At 41.4% G+C, this 18,659-nt stretch overlaps 3 protein-coding genes across 5 annotated transcripts; all 3 read left to right on the top strand.

Moving 5' to 3' along the window:
* LOC8074478 (probable serine/threonine-protein kinase PBL18) lies at nt 1,367-3,640 on the top strand. Its single transcript, XM_002463375.2, has 2 exons — nt 1,367-2,171; nt 2,327-3,640. Exons 1-2 carry the CDS (start codon nt 2,111-2,113, stop codon nt 3,493-3,495), a joined length of 1,230 nt encoding a protein of 409 aa, XP_002463420.1. The 5' UTR covers nt 1,367-2,110; the 3' UTR covers nt 3,496-3,640.
* LOC8074477 (protection of telomeres protein 1b) lies at nt 7,211-11,613 on the top strand. Its single transcript, XM_002463374.2, has 10 exons — nt 7,211-7,658; nt 8,055-8,188; nt 8,391-8,574; nt 9,034-9,101; nt 9,187-9,272; nt 9,562-9,837; nt 9,923-9,993; nt 10,414-10,472; nt 10,729-10,881; nt 11,040-11,613. Exons 1-10 carry the CDS (start codon nt 7,469-7,471, stop codon nt 11,250-11,252), a joined length of 1,434 nt encoding a protein of 477 aa, XP_002463419.1. The 5' UTR covers nt 7,211-7,468; the 3' UTR covers nt 11,253-11,613.
* Nucleotides 13,070-18,659, top strand: LOC8074476 (alpha-L-arabinofuranosidase 1). 3 transcript variants are annotated; one of them, XM_021452467.1, is made up of 17 exons: nt 13,070-13,257; nt 14,008-14,062; nt 14,174-14,385; nt 14,528-14,649; nt 14,736-14,889; nt 15,084-15,153; nt 15,254-15,399; nt 15,475-15,520; nt 15,598-15,650; nt 16,235-16,379; nt 16,751-16,869; nt 16,950-17,021; nt 17,108-17,211; nt 17,375-17,431; nt 17,655-17,853; nt 17,955-18,098; nt 18,233-18,659. In XM_021452467.1, exons 3-17 carry the CDS (start codon nt 14,302-14,304, stop codon nt 18,350-18,352), a joined length of 1,635 nt encoding a protein of 544 aa, XP_021308142.1. In that variant the 5' UTR covers nt 13,070-13,257; nt 14,008-14,062; nt 14,174-14,301; the 3' UTR covers nt 18,353-18,659. The 3 variants fall into 3 exon arrangements, with proteins under 3 accessions (XP_021308142.1, XP_021308141.1, XP_002463418.1); XM_021452466.1 differs by having other exon boundaries at nt 13,070-13,282; XM_002463373.2 differs by lacking the exon at nt 13,070-13,257 and adding an exon at nt 13,301-13,843.

Genomic DNA, 18,659 nt, shown 5'->3' with positions numbered 1-18,659 from the left:
GATTTGAGGGGATGAGATTTTTTTTCTTATTGTGGTTGGGTTTCGGAAACTGCTAGAGCTACAAGATCTTCAAAATAATAGTTTTTTGTTGAGAGTTAGAAAAAGAAGACTCTCAAAGATGCTCTTAGGTTAGCTATATAAGGTCAACACTCCAGGTGTTTAGTCTATCGAGATGCCACGTGACTTTTGGGGGGGGGGGGGGGTGGAGAGAGAGAGAAGTGCTCGTTTCATTTGTCTCTTCTCACCTTCAAATTTGAGGATGAAAACGGAAACAGTCAAAAGCGGAATTACAATATAGAAAACGAATGCGGTCGATTTGGGATATTTCTATATTTTAGCAATTAAAGAGTATACTCCCTCCGTCCACGAAATAATCAATTCCTAGGATCCGTGCCAGTCAAACTTTTTAAAGTTTGACTAATTTTATAGAAAAGAGTAACAACATCTATAATATAAAATGCACATTATATGAAAATATATTCTATGATGAATCTAATAATACTAATTTGATACTATAAATCTTAGCATTTTTTTCTAGAAATTTGGTCAAAGTTTAAAAAGTTTGACTTAGGACAACTCTAGAAATTGACTCTTTCGTGGACGGAGGGAGTAATAGATAGTTAAAAATTGTTGTGAAACCAATTGAAATTGATATTTTTTTTATATTTGGTAAAATTTTGAAACGGTTTTGTAGTATAGAAAACGGAATCATAATATAGAAAACAAAAACGGCCGGTTCAGAATATTTCCGCTCCATTTTCATCCTCAAATTTCACAACATATGAATATGAAAAAAAAATCATAGCAAATATATATAAAAAATCTTATGTCGTGAACCTATATAGTTAACAATTGATGATCAAACACACAAATATTCAACTTAAACAAAACTAATATGTCATGTAAAAAACGGAGGGAGGACTAGCCGGTGCGCATTAGATTGGCACCTATGGTCTATGGACCGACATGGATAAGGTGCTCCACAGTAAGTCTACCTTGCTTCTTTAAAAAAACTGGCTGCAAATTCCAATCTAGCCTATATGATCTTGTTTGGAATTCTTAGCTTGACTTTTACTTGGTCGAACAATGCACGTGTGAGCCGCACGCACGAGAGCCCCAATATAATCTCCAACTCCAAATATGAATTGTTTGACCTCACCTCATGATATGAACACTCTCAACGGAGTTAGTGTCTACGTAACATTTAGATGAATGCGGAATCGTAAGCATCATCAGTCAAATGTTCTCCGCGCTGTGCATTACTGAACAGGCGGTGTTGCAACATCTTATATTCACCATATGCGCTGAATTTGGCAAATTTCTTATCTTCCATGTTCTAAATTACTCTTGTTACAGGCGCCGTAAGTTTCTCATCTACCATCAGCTTGAAAGCGCCAACAGCACTTTTATGAAAGTTTCCATGATGCGACCACGCACACTCTTGCGGCTCACTGTATGCAATTTTTATTCCTTTTTATTTATTTACGTCCTTTCTAGTACTAGCTCATCAAAAAAAAAAAAAAAATACTTGCTGAAGACCGAATCAGACGTGCTGGGACAAAGTTCTGTTTGTCCTTTCAAAGGTGTTCCCATCAGAGAAACAACCTGCCCCTCCCTCCCTGGTTTGCTACTGCAAAAGTTGAAGCTCTGTCAAATGCTTCCTTTCCATGGGCGTGTTTATGGTGGTTAATTAATATCTGGGAGAAGTATCTTGGAAGCTGTAAGTAAGTAAAGTGGTGGCAGGGAATTAGGCTTTGTGTGCTTGCTTTGCTTGACTAACGAGCCGGATGGGAAGCCTCCATCTCCATCTCCATCTCCATCTCCATCTCCATGCAATGCAGCTGCAAATCAGGTCAGTCAAACCGTCAGCATCCCCCTCCCCACCCTTGACTGGACTTCGATGCACCTCGCCTGCCTGCCTTATATTCTTCCACTCCACTCCCTCCTTTTCACATCCTAGTGCTCCATTTGGAGTTCATTACATCAGCTAGCTGCTGCTGGTGGTGGTCGTTTCGTTGATCTGATTCTGATCTATTTAGAGGAGCACTGACAAGTACAGAAAGGAGGAAATTGTAGCAACTAGTGTTATCATCATCATCATCAGGATATAATGGGGAACTGCTGCACAGGCTCTGCAAAGTGTGCCAATGCCTCCACTCCATTTGAATCAAGTAAGTCGCAAACAATTTCTTCGCCTAATTTCTCATGTTTTTCATCCTCTGAATCCATCGGGGTGGAGAGATGATGCAAGCAACTGTGTTGGATCTTGGTGATCCTCTACTCTAGTAAGTTCCTGACTGTAATCCTGATGGTCGATTTGATTCAGAGGTCACAAGCAGGAGCACCGCGTCCAACAACAGTAACAACTCGACGGCGACAGCAGGCTCCAAGCTAGCGTCGCGCCGCAGCATCGGCAGCTCGTCGGCCTTGTCCGGCCAGCTAGCGGGCTCCGACGTGCAGGTGCAGGTGCAGGCGGCGACCGGGGCCGGGGCCGGGCTCAAGTCGTTCAGCATGAGCGAGCTCCGGGCGGCGACCAAGAACTTCGGGTCGACGTCGTACCTGGGCGAGGGCGGGTTCGGGTGCGTGTACAAGGGCTGGATCGACGAGGCGACGCTGGCGCCGACCAGGCCGGGCGTCGGCCGGATGGTGGCCATCAAGAAGCTCAAGGAGGAGAGCTTCCAGGGCCACCGGGAGTGGCTGGCCGAGGTCACCTACCTGGGCCAGCTCCACCACGCCAACCTCGTCACCCTCGTCGGCTACTGCTCCGACTCCGGCGCCAACAAGCTGCTGGTGTACGAGTACATGCTCCGCGGCAGCCTGGAGAACCACCTCTTCCGCCGCGCCACGCAGCCGCTGTCGTGGCCCATGCGCGTCTCCATCGCCGTCGACGTCGCGCGCGGCCTCACCTTCCTGCACGCGCGCGACGACAGCCCCGTCATCTTCCGCGACCTCAAGTCCTCCAACGTCCTCCTCGACTCCGACTACCGGGCCAAGCTGTCGGACTTCGGGCTGGCCAGGAACGGGCCCACGGGGGACAAGAGCCACGTCTCCACGCGCGTCGTCGGGACCCGGGGCTACGCCGCGCCGGAGTACATCGCCACGGGCCACCTGTCGACCAAGAGCGACGTGTACAGCTTCGGCGTCGTGCTGCTGGAGCTCATGACGGGGCGGCGTGCCGTGGACGACGCCCGCGGCGGGACGCTGGTGGACTGGGCGTACCCGCAGCTCGGGGATCGCCGGAAGGTGATCCGGATCATGGACACCAGGCTGGGCGGGCAGTACCCCAAGAAGCAGGCGCAGGAGGTGGCCGCGCTCGCGCTGCGATGCCTCCAGAACGACCCCAAGAACCGCCCCGCCATGGCCGACGCCGTCCTGCCGGAGCTCGAGCAGCTGCTGCTGCACAACAGCCACAAGTCCTCCTCCTACACCTCGTCCACGCCGCCGCCGGTGCACCGGCCACCACCAGGACGCCCCCACGCCAAGCCCAAGAGCTAAATACTGTAGCTGATTGTTGTATAGAGGAGAGACAGATTGTTGTATGTAGCTAGGATCATAGACAGAGGTTTATTAATATTCCCTTTTCTGTGCAGACTGAGATTATTGCTGTATTGCGTTCAAAAAGATTGAGATTATTGCTGTGAATTGATCATCTGTTGTCAGCAGCGACGACCTTTTGCTATACGACTATTCACATTGTAGCATGCAGCGACCATCGCTTTCTATACGACTGTCATAATTTTGTTGCAAATGCTGCTCTTAGTGTTCTTAATCGGACACCATGGATACACGTGGGTGAATTAGGAGGGTTTTGGTCTGTCTGATGACTCGATTGGATAGAACTGACCGAAATAAACAATGCATCCAGAGTACCTTTTGTTCAGTCAGCGTTCCAGCACCCGGACGTGCACGCAAACTCTTCTATTTTTCCTATTCCTTGTTGACCAGACTACTTTACCTGAACATGATTTTATATTCTTTTGCTGTTGTTGCGGTAATGAACACTGGCTGCTTTACTAAATTATTATCTGGTTGGGTGATGTAGTTTTCGAGAACTATAAAACTGTAGTGTTATAAATTGAAGAGATCAAAAAATGATTTAGAAAAAATAGTTATGAGGACAGTTGTTAGAACATTAAAAAGATTGTACTTTTGGCAAAATTATGGTTTTAGAAGCTATAAATATTAATGAATTAGATATCCGGCAGATTCTAATAAAAACCAAAGTATTTCTCTAATACTCCAATAATATTTTGCATCTAATCTAAACAGGAGCAATCCGAAGTATTTGATTTTTTTTTTTAGAAAAAGAAGGATCCTCCAACGGTTCAATAAAAGGGCTCCTTATTAACTAAAAATAAAAAAAATATCAAACATCCTCTTCAACTCGTAAGTAGATATATGAGTAAATAAATTAATAAAATAAATGGTTCTAGAGAAATAAAAAAGAGTGTGGTTAGTTAGAAATAGTTTTGGGTTCCTTAGAGCATCTTCAAGAGTCTTTCAAAATCTCACTTTCCAAATCATCATTTGGAGAGTCATTTATATAAAAATCACTTTGTATATCTTTTATCTCTCCAACAGTTTTTCTATAACTCATGCGAACTCTAGAGAGTCATTTTCGTCTATATTTGGATAACCATTTAGAAAAACTGTTGGACGATAGTTTCGTACCAAAATCTTTATTCCTAACATTTAGGAAGGATATGAAGAGTCTCTTAGAGATGCTCTTATACAAAATCTTTTAGAACATCATTATAGTAGACTATTGAATAAGAACATAACTTCAATATTTTTTGTTAACTTGCTAAGTCTATTAGTTTAGTAAGTAAACTATATCAAGTTTTTGGAGATGTGACCAAGAGACCAGTGGCGCAGATTTGGCCGGGAGGCCGGTCTAGTCGGGAGGAGTGAGGGAGGATCGAGCCCTCGTACTTCCCGCCTTCGCCCTTCCACCAATCATGTGTCACCTGCCCATATGGCCACTCTATCATCCACTTTCATCCCTCGCTCCCGAGACTGTTTACGCCACACAATTGACATCGTTTGCCAAAGACTTGGCTACACACCCTAGATTGGGTGACTTGGGTTATTGTCATCGCTCCGAGCAATAGCCCTATCTCCACCACTCTTGAGTTCTCTAGCTAACAAGGCCTCCCCATGTCACCCTATGCAACAACACCAATGCTCCGCCCGCGGCTACCCAAAGACAAAAGATGTCGTGTTAATTAGGGATCAGTCTATTCTCTCATTTTGCAGGGATATGCTTGCTTTGAATCTTTGTCGAATATTCCACTATTGGTATCAACCCACTCTACTCCATCCATGTCTTTGCACTGGGTGGAGGGGAATTCTCCCTATCCTATCCTATCGTTTGTTTTTAGAACTAAGGCCTTGTTTAGTTCCACTCAAAATCCAAAAAAAAAAAAAATTCAAGATTTTTCATCACATCAAATCTTGCGGCACATGCATGAAGTTTTTGCGAGACGGATCTTTTGAGCCTAGTTAATCTATAGTTGGATAATAATTGTCAAATACAAACGAAATTGCTACAATGTCCAAATCTAAAAAAAATGGATCTAAACAAAGCCTAAATAGTCACCCATCCTAGGGGTTGTTTGGTTGGTCTCCGGCAACCTTTGTCTATTAGGAGCTACAACCCAGACATCTATTTGTTTGGAGGCCTCCTAGTCAACTTTCAGTTCATGCAACAATTTTAACTTCGGACCTCTAAAATCAAAAGGTGGTTTGGCTGGAGCCCTATTAATTGGCAGAGAACTTGGCTAGACATCTATCGCAACTTCAAGCCTCCAAAATTCAACGCATGCTCCAACCAAACCTTTGCGTAGGCTAGACATGGCTCGATTTTCGAGCGACTGTGGGATGGATGCACCTACCTGGGCAAGACACCCCATGCTAGGACATCATCCAAACAGTGACCTCATGGGATTTATGGCTAGGTCAGCCAGACATCCCTGTCCTACCCGAGCTTTAAATAAAAAATGCTACTATGGGGGCAACTATAGGGTGTTTAGGATTGTTCCGCTCTAGTTTCTCTACTCCAGCTCTGCATTACCAAACACGTCTAGCTCCATGAACTCTGCTCCGCAAAAAAGATAGAGCTAGAGGTCAGCTTCATGTTTTTCCTTGGGTACTTTAGTTTTTGGAGTTTGGTACTCTCATATAGAGTTGTGAGGTAATTATTCATCTTGCCACTCATTAATCACGAATTAGTTCTTGTAAACGCTACCCCTCACGACTCCGCGATCGCATTTCTTCGTGTGCGCGCCGCCCCTATTAATTATTTGTATTTTAATTATGACTTCTGTTAATGTTTCATCATTTGATAATATCAAGAGCAATTTCGATCAGGGGCATAATGGACCATTTGCATGAAAATAACTCATTCCTAGAGCTGGAGCAGAGCTGCGTGCCAAATAGTACCTCTTGCTCCATAAACTCCACGGTAGAGCTGCTCCATGGTGGAGTTCGTAGAGCAAAGCTGCAAAAACTAGAGTGGAGCAGTCTCAAACACTCCCTATATTGATGTTGCCTTGTCATGTAATTTAAGACAACTTAACAGATATATGTTAAATTATTGTCTTTAAGTTGCTTCGTAGTAACTCATAGTCATAGTTTCTTAATTTATGCATAGAATAAAAATAAAGTTATGAATTGCATGACAACAACTCGTATAATAGTACAATAGTCATTTTATATAATCTTAAATTTTAGCTCATGTGACGGTTGTTTCACAAAACGGCTTGATGTTCTCTTCTCTCATTTTCCTCCACAACAAATTGTAGTTCCCTATTTTATTTGGATCCTCCAGATAGAAAAATAAATCCCACATCCTAAATTCTCGTCCAAACAATTTATATTTTTTTTAGGGATTCTCAAATAAATCCCATAGCTCTGTTATTTTCTTAGTCTCTATACCCTTTCTCATGGAAAGTCTTTTCTGCAAAGCCTTGTTTAGTTTTCACCTAAAAACATTTTATCCTATCCCATCAAAATATTTGATATATAGGAAGAGAATTAAATATAGATACAAAATAAATAACTGCACAGTTTATATATAGTTTGCGAGATGAATCTTTAGAGTCTAATTAGTTTATAATTAAATACTATTGCTATAGTTATACATGTGCAAAACTTTTCGGATGCAAACCTCTGGTCTAAAACGCATCATCTCCGTTGCTTTGTTGTCAAAAAAAAAAAAAAATCTCCGTTGCTTTCCTATGGAACTGAAATCTCTATTTTTCCTACGTTTTTTCCTTCATTCCAAGCAGTTGCAATCCAAACGGCACCTTAACTCAAAACCACTTTTTTGCAATCAAATCACAAATAAAACTGTTGGGATTCCTTTTATCCGGAGGTGTGAACAGGTCGATTTGAACTGCCTAGGCCTAGGGCTAGGGTGGGTTGCTTGCAGCACGCTACAGTCACTGTCACTCATCACACCCAGGCTATGGAGGAGGCATCAGCGAGGGAGCGGAAGAGGCCGCGCGAGGTATGGAAGAGGCTGCTCAAGGCGGCGGCCTGGGATCCTCAGTACACGTACCTGCCTATCGCCGACACCCTCAAGGTTCCCGGCGTCCAGGTCTGCCTCTTCGCCGTCGTCGCCGAGATCGGCGCCGCTGTCCACAGCCTTGGCACGGGTGAGCCTCACTCTCTCAACCCCTCCCCTCATCTCCTTCCTCGTATCCGCCGTCGCCTCATCTTAGGGTTGAGTCCGGATCTTAGCAGGATGAGAATTGGCGTTTTGTGCTTAAGGTGTTGCAGTATGTATGCTTCCTTCTTCAGTTATTCTTCAGTCTGATTCACAAAGTGTTCACCTAGGGGGGGTTTGTTTGAGCAGGGAATGGTGAGTATTGATTAGGATTACTTCTCTGCTCAATTGCTGCTTACTTATTGTGATGGGGCACATGCATACCACTTTTTATATGAAGCATTATGCATTGAGAGGGACCTTCTGTTGTCGTGTTCATTGCTAAGTCTCACTTTTGATCCTCAAATCAATGCTAGAACCCTTGGTCATGTCTAAGTTTTTGCAGATTTCACTGTTACTTTGAGGATTGTGGATGAATCACGCAAGGATGGAATATCTGCAACATTTTTTGCTGAAAACACTGCCCTATTGCCCTGTGTTAAGTCAAGTGGAGATGTGATCAGGCTCCATAACGTCGTGGTACAGCATAAAACTCTATCTAATTATGCCATTTGTCACTGGCTAATTTCCGCATACCTTTTTGTATGTGTTGATGATGTTGTTGTTGTTTAAGCCTATTTTATTTTCTCATCAGTTTTGAAATTTTAGTGACACATTTGGCAGCACCTAGTTCATGCCTATTTTTTTTTTTACAACTGTTCATGCCTACTTTGATCTGCAGGTAAAGCATCATCATGGGGAGTTCTTTCTTACATTTGACAAAAAGTTTTCTTCATTCGCGCTGTTTGAAGGCAAAGGATCTGCTGAGTGCAGCCCATATCAGACTTCTATGAAATATCATGGCTGCAAACGTGACAGAGAACTTTTAACTCAGATGAGAACGTGGTTACCAAATAATCCTCTAGGTGACTAATAATCGATATTATATTTATATGTAGGATCAAATAGTATACTGTAGCCATTCTATTTATGAACTGTTGTTACCCAAAGTAACGTATTTTATAAATTATGAGTACAACAGAACTTGCATTATCTCATTTTAGCCCTTAGTTAAGGTCGGTCTCTGCTGCCTTTCAATCAAACACAACAAAAGTTTGAATTTTTTTGTCTAGAATTGTTCCTATTTTGTTAGATTGTCAGCTTCATATTACTTTTTAACTACCTGCTCTCCCGATAAGTGGTTGATATATGATATTCTGTTTCTTTAGGATATATACCTTTTACTATAGCATGTATTCTGTGTCTATCTTTGTTTCCTTGGCTCCTTGCAGAGATTCATGAAATACTTAACTAGTACCTTCCTAACAATGCTTTACTAGCAACTTTTCTAACATCTTTTGCTATCTAACTACTTTGCACCGCAGGCCTGAAAGATCTTGAATTGCAGTTAAGGAGTTTAAAGTCTGGTTCTACTTTTGATCTAGTATGCAAGGTTAGTTCTTTATTCATTCATATTGAAACTCAAGACTTATTTTGGTACAGGGAATGCTCCAAGAATTCTCTCTTCCTTCTTTTAGGTTTTGCATGTCCGTGAAAATAGCGGCAAATGGATATTTTATGTTTGGGATGGAACTGATACCCCTGCAACTGAGTTTCAGGCAATGTAGGATTGTAGGTTTGTCTATGTTTATTTATTGTTTCTAATTTTTCAGCAATAACTTAGAAAAAAATCTTTGCAATAGTGATGGCGCTCTAGTTTTTTTTGAAATATTGTTGCAGCTTTTAATCTTTATTTGGTTATTCTTATATGGTGCAATGAACTTAAGCATAGTCAATGAAAAAAAAATAGTTTTATCTTAGAAAAACATTTGCTGACGTCAGTCATGTCTTATTTTCACTTAATTTACCTTTTTTTTTGTGCACCTCTCTGCTATTGATTGGTGAACGTATAGTTCGGATGCTGAGGCAGTTGAATCACCCCTTGTGCTTGAAGGACTACCTCTACCCAGGGAGGTTTTATGCACAATGCCATGTGTCGGAACTGTTCTGAGGATTTTTTCAGACAGGTCTGTCAATAAAGTACTACACATGCAAAAGGGTATTTATTGGGCCAGGTTCTGCAACATTACTTGCAAGCAAGAGTTTGGCATTTGGAAAGGCGTTTTCTTGAAGTGTAGTAGAGTTCGCCTTTTATCTCATGAAGATGGTAGCGTTGTTGATTGTCTGAAGTAATCTTCTTTTCTGATGAATTTTAATGTTCTTTGGACATTACTATATATAAGTAAACTTTACCAGTTACATGAACACCTACAGGATGTATGACAGCCGCAACACCAACAAAGTTCACCGCCAGCCGATGGCAAGCTTCCCCTCTAATATTGCTGGTATAGAGCCTAGTCTGATAGTTTGCATTGCTCCTCTGAATCACTGATGACCATATTCTGTTTCATCGTTCAGATCATGAATTTAGCTTCGGATTCAGCATTTAACTGATTAATTAAAATAGCAATATTTAAATTTGTTCATTAGGCCTTATCTTCATTGTTACCTGAACAAGTGTATACTATAACATTCATCTGTTCTATTTGCATATGAAGGTTGTTGTGCATAAAAACAAACCTCAATATTTTTCTCGTGCGGTATGTATAAATAGAGATCTAAATGAAGCACATGATGATCTTGTCATAGTGCTTGTTTACATGTATTGTATTGACGAACCGCTGCATATAGTTGTAATGCATTTTTGCTGCCATCGGTTGCCCACAAAGGCCTGCCTCATGACAATTTGTTATCAATTCTGTCAGATGTAGAATATGAGAAAGCAGGCTACTCAACATTAATGGAGTCTTTAACTCATCATGAGGTATTACTTATTTCCCATTTTTCTCCAGTTATTTATTAGTTTTATTTCTGTTTTCGATTTGGTCTAATATTATCCAACACCCCTGAGAACATGCGAGCATGTTTACTTTCAGTTGTATCCCAGTGATTTATCTCTCCCATTTCATGAGAAAACTATATATTTTGCTTCCCTAGTTAGTAACACAGAACCATGAGTGTTCTGAACTCTTGACTCTAAAGCTAACCAGCTTCAATATCTCCTTTTTCTTTTGTGGTAGGTGACACACAAATTGAAAACCTTGGTCCGTGTTGTGGCAGCATATCCCTGTCGAGCTAGTGAACTCCGTTTGCTTTCGACTCGTAAATATATTCGGTTGACTCTTGAGGATCCTACAGCGAGAATTCATGCGCATGTCTATAAGGATAATGTGGTAATATGTTACTAAATAACCTTTATGCTTGATTTCCTTGCGTACAGACCATCCCAGATGTCCACAGTCATCACTAGTGAAAAAAAAATCAGTTTTGGTGGTAAAATAGTTATGGATGCGGAATTAGGTGATCATGTCTTCATCTAAATCCTTGGCAGGTCAAATTCTTTGGTGGTTGTCTGACAGAAGAAGTGGTTATAAAAAAGATGAACAAGCTACTGGGCATGCCAGAATCAGAGGACGAGGAAGTTGCCCTCTTGACCAGGAATCCACCTTGGATATGGTGTTGCTTGATATCATACTATCGGGACAAAAACGATCGCTGGGGCAGCAAAAGGTACCAAATCTATGCCACAACGATCAGGGATTGAGCAAATCTATGCCACAACGATCAGGGATTGAGCAGGGATGCTGCTCGAATATGCAGGAACAACCTTGCAAATGAATCAAACAGTGCAGTATTTTGTTATTTTGTATGTGCTGCCAGCCTGCTTATGTGGTATTTTGGAGGGGGGTGGGGGCATCTTGTAAGGATACAGGGCGACACGCTGTTATTGCCTTGATGTAATGTTGTTGCAGTACCGTCGATCCGTGGCCATATGTTTTTGTATGGTCAGTGCATTATTCTATCCAGAACACTGGTGGCACCGTGGCCTTCTGTACAAGTCTGTATGTGCCAATTGTGCGCCTGCACTCTAGATTATCTTAATCTCAAGAACCCCTTATTTTATTGTTCGGCTTCTTACAGTTCTCTGGGTTTCTATACGGATATATATTTCTTGTGAACTTTCTGCGCTTTGCTTTTGCTATGCTGCCGTTTTCAGCTTCAGAAGAAGCTTGCGATGGACTTCTCTGGTAGTATCTCGATTCTCGCAATTGTCACGCGCTCTCGGCCTGTATCATTTTTGGGTGTGTTTCGGTCTATATGTTGGATAGAATTAAATATAATCTAATTTTTTTTGGTATTTTGTATTTCATCATTTTAAAATAGTTGATATTTCTTATTTTATATTCTACTATGGGAACTAAACACACCCTATGGCCTTGTCTAGATCTAAAAAGTTTTTAGATTTTGACACCGTAGCACTTTTGTTTTTATTTGATAAACATTGTTCAATTATAGAGTAACTAGGCTTAAAAAATTCGTCTCGCGATTTACAGATAAATTATGCAATTAATTTTTATTTTTATCTATATTTAATGCTCTATGCACGCGATTCCTCATGGTTATGGAGCCCGCCACCACTTTTTCGGTTCTCCTCTTTCCTGTGATACTTCTTCATCGAGTTCTATTTAGGGCCTGTTATTAGAGATGAAAATTTTTTGGGTGTCACATTGGATGTGTCGGAAGGATGTCGGGAGGAGTTTTTAGATATTAATAAAAAAACAAATTACATAACTCGTCAGGAAACTGAAAGACAAATCTATTAAGTATAATTAATCTGTTATTAGCACATGCGGGTTACTGTAGCACCTAAGGCTAATTATAGAGTAACTAGGCTTAAAAGATTCGTCTCGCGATTTTCAACCAAACTGTGTAATTAGTTTATTTTTTTATGTACATTTAATGTTCCATGCATGTGTCCAAAGATTCGATGGGATGGATGAAAAAATTTTGGGCAGGGAAACAGGGGTGCTAGAGGACTAGGGCCTTGTTTAGTTCCAAAAATTTTTGCAAAATCGACACTGTAGCATTTTCGTTTGTATTTGACAAAAATTGTCCAATCATAGACTAACTAGGCTCAAAAAATTCGTCTCGTCAATTTTGACCAAACTGTGCAATTAGTTTTTATTTTCATCTATATTTAATACTCCATGTATGCGTCTAAAGATTCGATATGATCGAGAATCTGAAAAATTTTGCAAAATTTTTTTAGACTAAACAAGGCCTACACAAGCAGTGCGCGAGTTCGACAGGAAGGGCATCGCCATTGTCCTCGGCGACGTTGTCGTGTAGCTGATGTGTCTTGACCTTGCTCTAAGTTGCCGCATCAGCAAATTAGCTTATTGGCCTTGGTGGCAGATCAGCCGTGTCACTATGCATGACGCGTCAGCGTGATTTGGCCGCCAAACACGTTTGATTTTAAAAATAATAACTATGTTATTCTTAGAAATAGTATTAAGAAAAGTTTTTTTTTAAAAAAAAATCGTTCTATCAGAAGTGAAGCAACCGGCACCCGCGGCCGCGGCACAGTAGCAGGCTAGCAGTTGCGGAATGAGCGCCACCATCCCGAGTCGTGAAGCGAGTGACGCCGCGGCGGGGCGGGGGCTGGGGCGGCCGCCGCAGACAGCGACCTCCATGCGGGGACGGCGGAGCCCTAGATACCTCGTGGCCGACCCCCACTGGCGCCGTCTCCTCCTAGCTCCACGATATTGGTGAACCACCGCAACCCTAGTAGTGGTAAAAAAGTCTCAGCTTTGCTTCACCGCGACATTGGTGTGGTGGTCATAGTGTTTTTTTTTTCTGAATGTATATATCTATTCGTGCGATTGATCGAGTAATTGAAAAATGATTGCACATGGTTGCTTCCCCGCGATGTGGTGCGGGAGTGAACGGAGAAGTAAAGCTTCAAACAGAATGCTGATGACGTCCCTGTCCGTTCCTATCTTCCTTTCGCATCATCATCTTCTTCTTCTTCTTCTTCTTGGCTAGCTTTGCTTCCACTCGTGCAACTCCTTTTTGTGCAAATTGTTGGTTCCGTAATGTAGTAGCGTGTGTGTACATATATATGTGACGCCTCTTTGTGTTTGAGCTGTGGCTTCGCTCATAGCTTACACAATGGGCGTGCAGAGAGCCAATGGCGCTTCCTTGCTCCGTGCACTAGTTGTTGTGTGCGCCCTGTGCTGGGCATTGTCTTCTCGGTGTGCGGAGGGGCAGAACTCAAATGGTCAGCTGAGTGTGAATGCCTCGCCACAGAATGCTAGGAAGATCCCTGATAAGATGTTTGGTATCTTTTTCGAGGTGTGAATCAGGTTACAATTGTACTATCAGTTATCAGCTGCAGTTCATCTGGTGGCACATCAACAGTTCAAATTCTGAAACCAGTTTTTATTTTTATTTTTATGCTCTGATGGTTATCCTGAGAAAAGATGGTAATTCAGATAAGTTTTTGGTTGTACCTGTAGGAGATCAACCATGCTGGAGCTGGTGGGTTGTGGGCAGAGCTTGTAAGCAACAGAGGTAGTGAAGAAAGAAGCTCTTACTTGCTTGGAGACTTGTACCTGTTACTTAATTCTTCACTTCTCCCTTTGTTTTGCTTAATTCGTGTAACTCTCACAAAGTTATCTCCAGGATTCGAGGCCGGTGGGCCTAATACACCTTCCAATATTGATCCATGGCTGATCATTGGGGATGAATCAAGTATCATTGTTGGAACTGATCGGACATCATGCTTTGAACGTAACCCGGTTGCACTTCGGATGGAAGTTCTTTGTGCTTCTAAGAAAACTAATGCCTGCCCGTCAGGAGGTGTTGGGGTCTATAATCCTGGTTACTGGGGCATGGTATGATATTTCCATGTATTCATGATTTTGTTTTTGGAACAAATGTGCACGTTGGAGCTGATGTGTTGTTTTCCTGTCCTAAGAAATTCCATGACTGTTTTCTACCTTGCTCTGTCTGATGTGTGTCATTTCTCTTTCCCAGAACATTGAAAAAGGAAAGGTTTATAAGGTGAGCCTGCATATTAGGTCATCAGACACAGTGTCCTTGACTGTTTCCTTGACAAGCTCCGATGGTCTACAAAAACTTGCTGCTCACACCATCACGTAATGTTTTCTGCTGTTAATGTTATCATCAATGGGTGCATTATATTATCATGTAATGTTTACATGATTTTTCGTTTCACTTTCAGAGGTAGCAAGAAAACCTTTGCAAAATGGACAAAGATAGAATTTCATTTGAGATCCAACCAAAATAACACCAACTCAAGGCTTCAACTTACAACAAGTAAAAGTGGGGTAGTTTGGCTTGATCAAGTATCAGTTATGCCAATGGACACTTACATGGTATACTACTAGCATTCATTTCTGCTTTTATTTTCTCTATTTTCTAGTGGCACTTATTTCTGACCAGCTGGATTAAAATATTTATTAATTAATTGCTGCTTGTCCAACTATACAGTGAATGCTTATTTTACTCAAATCTAGTTGTCCAGGGATGGTCTGACTCTGACTTTTACTCATTACCACATGTCTTTTAGGGGCATGGTTTTCGGAAAGATCTTGCTTCTATGTTGGCCAATCTCAAGCCTCAGTTTCTCAAGTTTCCAGGTTTATTATCTTTCATTATTCTTACATTATACTGGAATCAAGTTAAACACCATATTTATTGCGAAGGTATGCGTAAGATTCTGTACCTGCCATGTTTTAGGCGGCAACTATGCCATGGGAAATTATCTACGAAATGCATTTCGGTGGAGTGAGACTGTTGGGCCATGGGAGGAAAGACCTGGTCACTTTAATGATGCCTGGGGATACTGGACTGATGATGGACTTGGATTTTTTGAGTTCCTTCAGGTATACTCCTATTTGATACTGAACTAAAATTTATCAAATCCAAATGTACTTGATACTGACTTTCCTTGATTATAGTTGGCTGAAGACCTTGGTGCTTCCCCAGTTTGGGTGGTGAATGATGGTAATTTCAGTCTCAGCAGATATTTGATATGCAGCTATCAGTTGATATAAGTTAACGGATTCTTATTAACAATCCAGGAGCAAGCCTTAATGAAGAAGTTTCCACAAAAACAATTGCTTCATTGGTTAAGGTATTTCTTGCATATTATTTAGTCAAATTTCCCTTTGATAAAAGAATGGAATATAGCTGCAAACAAGAAAAATCCTTGGTTTTAATTTATTTAATTCATTTTATACAGCATTTTTGTTAGTTTAGCTGGACAATCAAAATCACACGCATTCATTATGTTTTGTCAACTTAAGTTAAACATATCGTGAAAGCATTGCAAGTACACATGATCTTTTTTTGGGGGGGTGGAAGCTGTGTTTTCCAGCGAAATTGTTGTGTTTGGTTGAATTTACATAAGACATCATTTCATTGTTTTGGTACTAGAAACATCATTTCATAGTTTTGGTGGGACATGGGACTGTGAGTGTGAGATGGCCAATTAGTATTATTTTAGTTGGAAGGTGATGAGAATGTGAGAGTCCTTCGATTTGTGTCTTCTCAAATTCACCCTATTGACACCAACAATACTTCTTTTTTTTCACTTCTAGTATCAAAGCCACTTATTTTTATTTGTGCCCTTTAAGCTGGCCCAAATTTCTTAAGATCATCTTTTATCAGCACACTGTTGCCATATCCTGCAATTTGTTTATGCTTCTACGATTTCAGGATGTTGTTAATGGCATAGAGTTTGCCAGGGGAGGACCCAAGACAACTTGGGGTTCAGTTCGCGCATCAATGGGACACCCAGAATCGTTTAAGCTTGATTATGTTTCAATAGGAAATCAAGAATGTTGGATGCTGTACTACAGAGGTTGGTAATTCAGTTCAGTTGTATGCTCTTTATTTCTAGTTTCTAAACTAGAACTAATTTACAATGCAACAGAGTTCAGAAGGTTGCTTTTTTGAAAGGAAGGAAACAAACAAATCCGAACTCATTTATGACAATCCTGCACTTAAATGGTGGATAATTAATTTATAGTTGTAGTGTGTTACAAATGAACTCACATGATTCAGGCCATGCTTGTATATCAGTTCTTTTTATGCATATCGATTATGAGCAGTGTAGGTTCTACTCTTAGTTGGAGTACATTTGATGTTTAAGGTGATAATTCAGTGTCCTGTTTATGTTCCGTTATACATAAAACAGGAAAAGCTCATGCTCTTTTGTTTTTCATTTTATAGGAAATTACCAAAAGTTTTACTCTGCGATTAAATCTGCCTACCCAGACATCAACATTATATCAAGTTGTGATAGGCCAACTATTTCACCATCCAACCCTGCCGATCTTTATGATGTTCATGTAATGTCTCAATGCTATGTTCCTTGCTTGCTTGATCAATTTTTTCGTCATGGTTGACAAAACATCATCTTTTGCCGCAGGTCTACACCTCTTTGACTAATATGTTTTCAAAAACTAGTATGTTTGACAACACACCACGTGGAGCACCGAAGGTTCATTCTGATGCTCTCTGTATATCTGCAATGATTTATGCCAAAACTTATACATTGAAATGATGGGAAACACTTTGAGTGATTAGGCAATTGTTAGTGAGTACGCTGTGACTGGGAATGATGCTGGCAAAGGAACACTGGTAGCAGCACTTGCAGAAGCTGCATTTCTCATTGGATTGGAAAGGAACAGGTTAGCTGTACTATACCCTTTCTTCCTCATTTTAGAGTTCTGCCATACAACCATTTCTCAGATCTGTGTTGCTGGTGGCTGCCAAAATTAAAGAATGATATTAAATTTTTGATTAAGAAATTATATTGCAGATATAACTCTTTGTCCTTTTGTTCTACTGTAGTGATGTGGTTGAGATGGCAAGCTGTGCACCCCTTTTTGTAAATGACAATGATCGCAGGTAAGGACTCAACACCTTAAGGGAGTGGCTAAGTGACATGACACAATACTAGTATCTTTCCAGTTTCCCCTGAATATGACAGAATCCAGCATTCTATTATTCAGCTGATTTTGGCCTGTGTGCAGGCCTTTCTATCCTGTTACCATTTTAACTTCATAATTGTTTCCTTCTACCATGAGCTTCAACAATCCACATAATTTGAAAAGAGAATGTGTGAAATTAGGTGGAGCCCAGATGCCATCGTCTTCAACTCATGGCAGCACTATGGGTGTCCCAACTATTGGATGCTACACTTCTTCAAGGAATCTAGTGGCGCCACCCTTCATCCTACAGCCATCCAGATCTCCAACTATGATCAGCTGCTTGCGTCTGCCATCACTTGGCAGAATGCTAAGGACAGGAGCACTTACCTCAGGATAAAGGTAATTGACCTTGTTCTTTCCACGCATGATCAATCAGCTCCAGCAAATGTGGAATCTGTAAAAAAAAACAACTAACAAGCATGGTGGCAATCCATTTGCAGGTGGTCAATTTTGGCAACCAAGCTGTGGATCTCAACATATCCATTGCGGAACTGCCCACTGGCATCAAGAAGTCTGGATCGAAACAGATGGTTCTAACATCCAGCAGCCCGCTTGACGAGAACTCCTTCCAGCAGCCAGAGAAGGTTAGTGCACGTACTGAATCAGTCAGTGACTGAAAAAACAAAGTCACTGCAAGCAATGAATGGTTACAGATAGCTGTGGAAGTAAACCCTAGCAAGTATAACGCAAAGACTGTTTGGTGAAATGAACTGTGCAGGTGGTGCCAGTGTTGAGCCCAATGGTGAACGTGGGGCAGCAGATGGGCGCGTCCGTGGGGCCCTACTCCCTCACCTCGTTTGATCTGCTGCTGGAGCCGAGCAAGCATGACAGCATTTGAACTGTCAACTCAAGAGCAGGGGAGGAAAGAACAGATAGATGCTAGTACTAGTTGTATTCTTCAGATATGGATCTGTGCTGCTGCTGCTGCTCAAGATGGTGTCGTAGACGTCTACTGTATTTGCTAGGAATAAGTGTGATTGTCATTAAGATATATACCAATGGGCACCATTCGTGTAAGACCACTTTTTTTTCACCCGATCCTGTGCTATTACTATAACTGTTAAGCAACATTGGATGGAGGATTACAGAGTAGCTTGATTCCTGTTGCACGATCACTTGATTTGGTAATAGACCAGTTGTGGGAA

This window comes from Sorghum bicolor, chromosome 2 (assembly GCF_000003195.3).
Source record: "Sorghum bicolor cultivar BTx623 chromosome 2, Sorghum_bicolor_NCBIv3, whole genome shotgun sequence".
NCBI classification, from domain to species: domain Eukaryota; kingdom Viridiplantae; phylum Streptophyta; class Magnoliopsida; order Poales; family Poaceae; genus Sorghum; species Sorghum bicolor.
This window is presented reverse-complemented; position numbering and strand designations above follow the sequence as displayed.

Excerpts from the sequence above, each read along its gene's own strand:
- LOC8074478 (XM_002463375.2), top strand. The coding sequence starts at position 2,111 with ATGGGGAACTGCTGCACAGGCTCTGCAAAGTGTGCCAATGCCTCCACT. Across the intron at positions 2,172-2,326 it reads CTCCACTCCATTTGAATCAA|AGGTCACAAGCAGGAGCACC; the intron begins GTAAGTCGCAAA and ends GATTTGATTCAG.
- LOC8074477 (XM_002463374.2), top strand. The coding sequence starts at position 7,469 with ATGGAGGAGGCATCAGCGAGGGAGCGGAAGAGGCCGCGCGAGGTATGG. Across the intron at positions 9,102-9,186 it reads CTTTTGATCTAGTATGCAAG|GTTTTGCATGTCCGTGAAAA; the intron begins GTTAGTTCTTTA and ends TCCTTCTTTTAG. Across the intron at positions 10,473-10,728 it reads AGTCTTTAACTCATCATGAG|GTGACACACAAATTGAAAAC; the intron begins GTATTACTTATT and ends CTTTTGTGGTAG.
- LOC8074476 (XM_002463373.2), top strand. The coding sequence starts at position 13,661 with ATGGGCGTGCAGAGAGCCAATGGCGCTTCCTTGCTCCGTGCACTAGTT. Across the intron at positions 14,650-14,735 it reads CTTGCTGCTCACACCATCAC|AGGTAGCAAGAAAACCTTTG; the intron begins GTAATGTTTTCT and ends TTTCACTTTCAG. Across the intron at positions 16,870-16,949 it reads CCGATCTTTATGATGTTCAT|GTCTACACCTCTTTGACTAA; the intron begins GTAATGTCTCAA and ends CTTTTGCCGCAG.